The sequence below is a fragment of the Lipotes vexillifer genome, unplaced genomic scaffold (genome assembly GCF_000442215.2).
Source record: "Lipotes vexillifer unplaced genomic scaffold, Lipotes_vexillifer_v1.1 scaffold871, whole genome shotgun sequence".
Taxonomy (NCBI): Eukaryota; Metazoa; Chordata; class Mammalia; order Artiodactyla; family Lipotidae; genus Lipotes; species Lipotes vexillifer.
This window is the reverse complement of record NW_006771782.1, coordinates 1,005,458-1,013,204: the sequence shown is the minus strand read 5'-3', so window position 1 is coordinate 1,013,204 and position 7,747 is coordinate 1,005,458. Positions and strand designations below refer to the sequence as shown.

The 7,747-nt window shown below is 47.1% G+C and overlaps 1 protein-coding gene across 1 annotated transcript in view; it reads right to left on the bottom strand.

The window, feature by feature from the left end:
- Nucleotides 1-5,138: 5,138 nt before the first annotated feature.
- Nucleotides 5,139-7,747, bottom strand: part of VAT1L (vesicle amine transport 1 like) — a 143,271-nt gene continuing 140,662 nt past the window's right edge. Inside the window, exons 8-9 of the mRNA XM_007447141.1 lie at nt 7,393-7,476; nt 5,139-5,468 (exon numbers count right to left, since the gene is read on the bottom strand). Of these exons, the coding sequence (XP_007447203.1) occupies nt 5,370-5,468; nt 7,393-7,476 (183 nt within the window). The 3' untranslated portion in view covers nt 5,139-5,369. The remainder of the gene's footprint in view (nt 5,469-7,392; nt 7,477-7,747) is intronic.

Genomic DNA, 7,747 nt, shown 5'->3' with positions numbered 1-7,747 from the left:
GTTTAGGCTGCTCTAACAAAGTATCATAGACTGGGTGGCTTATAAACCACAAAACGTTATTTCCCAGTCTGGAGGCAGGTATTCCGAGATCAGAGTGCCAGCGCGGTCAAGTTCTTGAGAGAGCCTCTTCTGGGTGGCAGACTGCCAGTATCTTTTTATCCACACAGGAGAGAGAGAGAGAGAGAAGCAAGCTGTCTCTCATGACCTTATAAGGGCACTAATCCCATTCATGAGGGTGCCACCCTCATGACTTCACCTAATCCTGATTACCTCCCAAAGGCCCACCTTCTAATGCCTTCATGTTGGGGAGGGGAGGGGGAGGCTTTCAGCCTATAAATTTTGGAGGGACACCTTTAGTCCATAACAACTTATTTCTTTTCCCACAAGCAAACCTGGAAGTGAAATATTGAGGTCTGTATATTATCTGTTTTTTTTGTTTGTTTTTTTTTAAAGGAAGCTACTGAATATTTCCTAAGCATCCCATTTTCCCAGCCCTGGCAAACAGGAGTAAGGAAAGGAAGCTAATGTTTATCGTGCTCACTAGGTATCAGGCACTATGCTGTGTGCTTTCTTTCTCATGAACAACACCCACTCAGCTTAAAAGACTGCATTCAGGCATCACCTCCTCCATGAACACTTTCCGGGACATCATCTTCCATCACAGAGTTGGCCCCCCCTACTTTGCACCCCACTCTGCCCCCTAACATTGCCACTCTGTATCCTTGTTACATATCTTGGTGTCCATTTCTGCCCTTGCTCTAGACCTGCTGTACAAGATGGAAGAGCATCGGGAAACCAACATGCTTGTTAGGAGTCACTTTCATCCAATGATGCTTGGAACTTAATGGAGAAATACACCTTCCTCACCAAGTGGGACAGCTCCATGGTCTCCCACAGTGGTCACCTACTCACCAACCCACGCTGAAGTGGCTTCTTCCCTTCCTGTTTTACATTCCCTCTCCCCAATCCGTGCTTCTTGGGATCACCTCCCAGTACTGCTGACTTTCAAATCCTTGTTTCAGTGTCTGATTCTGGAGGACCGAAACCAGGGCAGAGGAATCAAGGAACTTGACGTCTGTCTCTGCACCCCCTTTAGGCTCATCTTATATCCCTCCTCCCACTGAACCCTACATTTACTCTTTGTAATCACCTGCCACACCCGCAAGCTTTCATGTCACACCATTGTACGTGCTTGTTCCCTCCCATGGAAATCCAAGATTATTCATTTGTCATTCAAAGACCTCCATGCCCAGTTGGGACTTCCCATCATGCCTTTCTCCAGCTCCACTCCATTTCCACGTGAGTGTATTTCACCTACTGTTCTACTCTCCTTTCTTCCTATACGCCCTTCAGTGTTCCCACCTCCTTGCTTTCACACTGTTTCCTTCTGCCCCAAATGGCTTTTGAAAGGTTTACCTCCATTTGTGCTCTGACCTCACCCACATGGCTGAAAAGAATTTTGTTCCCAACTGCAAGACCTCTTCCCCACTCTCAGAGTTATAAGGGAAGATGTGGATTTTAGTTTAGATTCCAGTTTTTCTTGCTGGACTGTGTTTACATGTGACAGCACATCACCACTGGCTATGTGAGGCCATGAGCCTTATATGGAGTACATGAGCATTAAATGAGAACATAATGAGAAAATCCTTTGCACAGTGATCTTGTAAGAATTTCACTGACAAGGTGACTAACTGTTCTACCTTGTAAATTCAGGTTTATGTATGTGGTGTTTTATTGACATGGGACCTAGCTCTAATTTTTTTGGCTTCCTGCTGAGAAATATAGTAAACACAGCCAAGTCTCCCTAATCATGAATTCCTCCTTCATGAAATCTTTCCCCTTGGAGATTCACTTTTGTGCATCTCTTTGATAACCTTGAGGATGTTAGATCATGAAAATGAAAATGGTTGAGGTGTGTGAGTTTTGAAATCAGCACTTCACTGAACACTTGGATCGAGGGCCAGACAAAAAAATGCTTCTTTGTGTGCATATTATTTGCTACAAAGCAAAACAAATGGATAAACATATCCTTGAAATCAGAGGAAAGAGAATCCCTGAACAGTTTTTAGTGAGAAGGGATGGTAATTGAGATGCATTGTATTTTACCCTTATTTAAGCCAAGAAGCATGGTGGGGTGGTTAAGAGCATGGATTCTACCTTGGCTTCAGATCCTGGCTCCGTCACTTCCTAGCTGTGTGGTCTTAGTGCAGAACCTCAGTCTTCAGTTTTTTCACCTATAAGATGGGCGTAATGGTAAACCCCACCTCTCGGGGCTGTTGGGAGGGTAAGAGAGTATACATATAAACACACACACACACACACACACACACACACATACATATACACATGTATATCTTTTAATAGCATATAGTAGGTATCATAAATACTATTATTGTTATTCTTGTTATCATTACTATTATTACATGATGCCTTTAATAGTTCTTTTATTTAGTGGTATCTTATTTTCTTGCTTGAGGGAAGCTGAATGTATTTTTAAAGGCTTATTTCATCTTGACTCCTGTTTTCTGTATATAGCCTTTAGTTTCTCATCTGAAGATTCTCCTATGACATGTTTTTTATATTTTCTTTTTCATTCACCCATGCCTTGTGTTTTAATAGTGGGGCCATTTTTGCAACAACTATGTATGTGGAGTAACACATGCCAGGCGAGGTTATGCTGTGCTGAATACTTTATTCATATTTTTTTATGTAAACATAATTTGCTTTGTAGGCACAATATAACAGAAGCTCTAAAGCCACAAATACGTTAGACAATGTTTCAGTTCCCTCCGATCAAACGTAAATTACTGAGAAGCCTTCACAGTTCCTTTAAGGCAACCTGAGACATTCTGTGTACTTCCTTCAGAAAAACAGTCAAGTGACAGCAAACAAGATGCTTCGAACCAGAGTGTGTTAAACAGTTAATTTTGATACTTTAATTTTTTTCCCTATTCTTCATGGCATAAGTAGGTCTTATTGGTCAAACACTAGTTTTCTCTTCTCATTCTGTATCCCAAGGAGACAAAAGGGTTTTCTTTAACTAACCAGCATAATTTGTGATTATTGTCTAAACCTTATAGTTGAAAAAACAGATTTGGGGAAGAATGTCTTTTCATGCTAATCCTCTGGACATAACAAAGGCCGTTTGGATTCTGAATGGAGAGTTCGGTCTCCCCTGGCAAATAAGAGGCCTGGTATGGCCAGTAGGTGCTCCTCCAGCCCTAAAAAAATGCCATCTTTGGCCAGCTCACCAGGAATGTCACTTGGGTAACGGCTCCTCTTAAGACCTCATTGAGGGCTTGGTTATGGGAAAAACATGACCAATAAATAGTACTGCATTTAGCAAACATGTTGGGGGGGATACAACCTCTACGTTATCTTTCTAAATGACCCAGAGAAGAGAAGTTGATGTTGGTGTCTTCTTTTGAGATGCTCTCATCCCTTTGCTCATCAGGTGGCACCACCCTTTCTCATCTTCATAGCTTACATGTACATTCACAATGAGGAAACACATCCTTCAAATAAATATTTGGCATAAATAAGTCATCATCACAAGCTTAGGATAGGAAAAAAAGAACATGATTAATGAGGTGACATTTGTTACCAATGGACTTAGGGAATAAAACAGGTAGTTGCTGAAATGCATTCATTGCCATCACTTGGGGGAAGTGTGGGGTGTACCCTAAGGCTCATTGGTGGAGAGGTCGGGCAATGCAGGAGCCCTCGGAAGTCTTCCAGAACGCACGTGATTTGGGCTGCTAACCCTGCGGGCTCCTTGTGTATCCAGTTTGGTCTGTGAGCGGTGGAGTCCACCCTCTGGGCCAACAGGACTGGGGAGACGTGAGGAGCCCCTCCCCCCGCCCCATGGAGACACAGGGTGACTGCAGTGGCCAGAGGGGACTGTTGTGACCCGGTGGGGGGGGCGGCGGGGGGGGGGGGCGTTCTTAGGAGTCTGGGAGCTGGGAAATTAAGCAAGGGTGTGCAATCAAGTAATTTGGTACCGGATTTCCAAAAAGCAGGGCCTTGCAAAGAGTCTGCACCGTAATTTTATATTTCAGAGGAGAGGAACACATATTTGGCATCAGGTACTAAACATCGACTTTTTTTTTTTTTTTTTTTTTTTTTTTTTTTTCCTTGCGTTATGCGGGCCTCTCACTGTTGTGGCCTCTCCCATTTGCGGAGCACAGGCTCCGGACGCGCAGGCTCAGTGGCCATGGCTCACGGGCCCAGCCGCTCCGCGGCATGTGGGATCTTCCCGAAACGGGGCACGAACCCGCGTCTCCTGCATCGGCAGGCGGACTCTCAAGCACTGCGCCACCAGGGAAGCCCAACATCGACTTTTGTATCGCTAGAGTTTGTGACACATTGCAACACGCTTTGGCAAGAAGAAAGATACTCACTGATTTTTTTCCCCCAAATATGGTCTACAAAGGAGATCTTTCTTGGGGGATCCAAGGTAAAGGCTGCTATTCAGTACCAGGAAATGAAAAGAGCAGAATCGGTAATGCCAGTGGCAAGTGTGCAAACATAGGCAAGTCTCAGTAATGACTTTGAAATAGTCCCACACCTGGTGAGTTTTCTTAAAATTAAATATATATGGCGGGGAGAGGATTTTGCTCATGAGATGTGGTTTCAGAGGAGGGATCTCTGTGGCTGGTCCTCCTACTTTGGCTGTTGACCCATCTTCTATCCTGAAATATCCACATCTATCTCCCTGTGTTTATGGTTAAGAACCGGTGAAGGAATCAAGCATCAGAGGGTGAGGGGAGGTTGGTTTAACCTTTTGACCGTGAAACACCTGAATGAATGTAAGGAGGTTGCCTCTTCAGTGGGAAGTAGGACAGTACAACTTGGAGAGATCCTAAACTTACGGGCTTGTGAAAACATCTCCTGGCCTACCCTCTTTCTGCCAGCCAAATTGGCGAGTGCTCTTTTCGGAAGCATGGGCAGCTGGCAGCAAAAAGTGTCATTGGCCTGAAGAATTCTAGGACAGTGCTCTGTGATAACACCTTTCAATCCAAACTTGTCTTTGCGCATGTCTGGTCTCTTAAGCAATGGACCTGTGGACTTGTATCAATTTGCAAGGCTGTTCTAGAACTGTCGAGAAGGACCCAAAGATGGATGGTTTTGAAACAGGGGAGTGGGGAGAGTGTAACACACAGACGGGGGAAGGATGTAATACTGCATGGAATGGGATTGGCACTTAATTTCAAAAACAACAGTGATCAACAGCTTTTTAGCTCAGCTGACAGCAGACACACACAGCATACACTGGACTACAGCATTTGTTCACTGGGGCGCAGAAGAGATTTCTCAGCCGGGTCCTCTTTCTCCAGAGCGTCCTCACGCCCTCCTGTCCAGGCCCCGGGTTACTGGATGAAGGGCGTCCTCTCCTTGTTCTCACTGTCGCCCTCGTGGTCCTCCTCCTCTTCGCCCGCCTCGCTGGTCTCTGTGCTGTCATTGGCCATCTGTAATGCAGCAGAGGACTTCTCAGAGGGTTCTGCAGTCTGTCTCCTGCCTTCTTCGAGCATCTGAGGAAGGCCCTTGGGAAAGATTTCTCTGAGGGCTGAACGCTAGGGTCACCTGATTCCTCAGGAAGGCAGTGTGGTACCAGGTGACTTGTGTTGGGCGCCCTAAGACGCAGACTCTGAGAAAGCATTTGACTGCAAGTATTTGGAATTGGGGAGCTGATTCCAGAGCTTGGGAGATGATCCCAGGAAGCACAGGTCAGAGTGAGGAAAGGAGACAGAAAAGGCAAGGAAGCTGGCACGGCATATGTTAATAGGTCCTGCCCTGGGCAACTGGGCTCAGTCCTGCTGGGGACCACTGCGGGGCAGAGGGGGGACACATGAGCAGGGGAGAAGCCAGGGAGTGCCGATTTTGTGCATAACCCAAGCCTCTGCCATGGCCAGAGGACGCTCTCAGGCAGAGAGGGGCAGCGGCCAGCAGGAGGATAGCACCGGCATGCAGGGGAATCATGAATGCCGGGGGCATGGGTAGGCATTGACAGTGTCCACTGCACCGACCGGCCAGGGTTCAAAGCCTGATGCTGTCACTTCCTACGAGCCAGAAGAACACTATTAACAAATGTAGGTTTATCCACTTTGTTGTCTATATTCCCCCTGGGAACGTCCTTCCTGTGAAGATGTGGACTCTTTCTGGTCCTGTCTATCCATCCATCCATCCATCCATCCATCCATCCATCCATCCATCCATCTACCATCTATCTACCTACCCACCTACTTTCTTGTCATTGCTAGTACCTGGCACACTTGTCACACCTCTCTGAGCCTCCATTTCCTCCATCGTTAGGATGAGGATAAACGCACCTGCCTTATAAAGTTGTCATGGGAGCCAAGTGAAACAAAGGGAAATGATGTACTTGAAGCATCTGGCAAATTGCTGAGCACATGACAGATGCTCAAAACATCCTAGTCCTATCCATTTACAGCCCCCTTCATGAACGGTGTCTCGGATTTCTCTTCTTGCTCCTAGACCCTGAGCTAGGTAATTTCTCTTGACCCCTGAACCTCTGCTCTCCCCATTTATTCTTACAAACAGGAATCATCTCCTGAATCTCAGTCCCCCCGCCCGTACCACATGGCTGATCTGGAGCTGGACTTCCCTCTCGGCCACAGCACATGCAGCACCGTCCCTCCACCCTCCTGCCTACTCAATGCCTGCTTTTCCTTTTGTGCTCAGCCCGCTTCCTCAAGGAAGCCTCCCCAGACTTTCCTAATGGGAACAGAACCCCTACTGCGAGCCCTTCTTTGTGGCCCGGATCCATAGCTGCAGTGTCCCATTTCTACGTATGGCTTGTTGATGGATGTCCACCTGCCCCACCTCTGGATCTGTGCACTCTGGTGGCAGTCTTTGTGTTGACCACCACGCTGCAGAGCCCCTCAAGGGACCCTTCCAAGAGTGTCTGGGATGTGAGTGTGACATGCTTCACTCCTGGTGGGGTCCCTGCGTGTAAGGGTATTGTCCTGGTAAGAGAAAACAAAAGCCATGAGCCCATCAGGAGGCATTTCGGAGGCAGGTGGCATCATTCTGTTGGGTATCTGAATGTGAATTTATTAAATTTTACCAGGAATTCCTCCCACTTGTGCAGCCAAGAGTGAGCAGGTGTAATAGACATGGGTGTGGTCTTGTCCTCTCCTGACCTCAGATTGCTCCTGAAACGTTCTCACCAAAGCGTTTTCCTTTCTTTATTAGCGTTCATCCCATTTGTGACCAATCCCTCACTTGCACATTCGTTTCATTACCTCTGGTCTCCCCGCACCAGCCCCAGCCCAGCAGAGGGCTTCCTGTACTTCCCTCCATCCCACCTGTGCCTGCACTGGATAAACCTTCTGGTGTTGAACTGAACGGATCCCTCTGCTTTTGACTCACCAGTGGAGTCGGGGTCTTTTCTACATCCAGAATTAACTTTCCAATGTTCCCTCGGTCGTGGATCCGCTGCATGGCCTCCTTCACCTGAGAGACAGGGAGAGAAAGCGCCAGTTAGATGAGATGTCGCCCAGGTGGCAAGAGGGCCTGGAAGAGCCAAACCACCCTCTTTCCACCAGGGGGTGCTGCGGTTCAAGTTTAGCCCCTAAACTAGCAATGGTTTCCGAAAGCGCGTGCAAATAAATTCTGGTTGTCACTCACACTCTCTGCTCTTATGCAACGACTCGGTTTCCTGAGTCTAAAAAATGAGAGTGATAGGGCTTCCCTGGTGGCGCAGTGGTTGAGAGTCCGCCTGCCG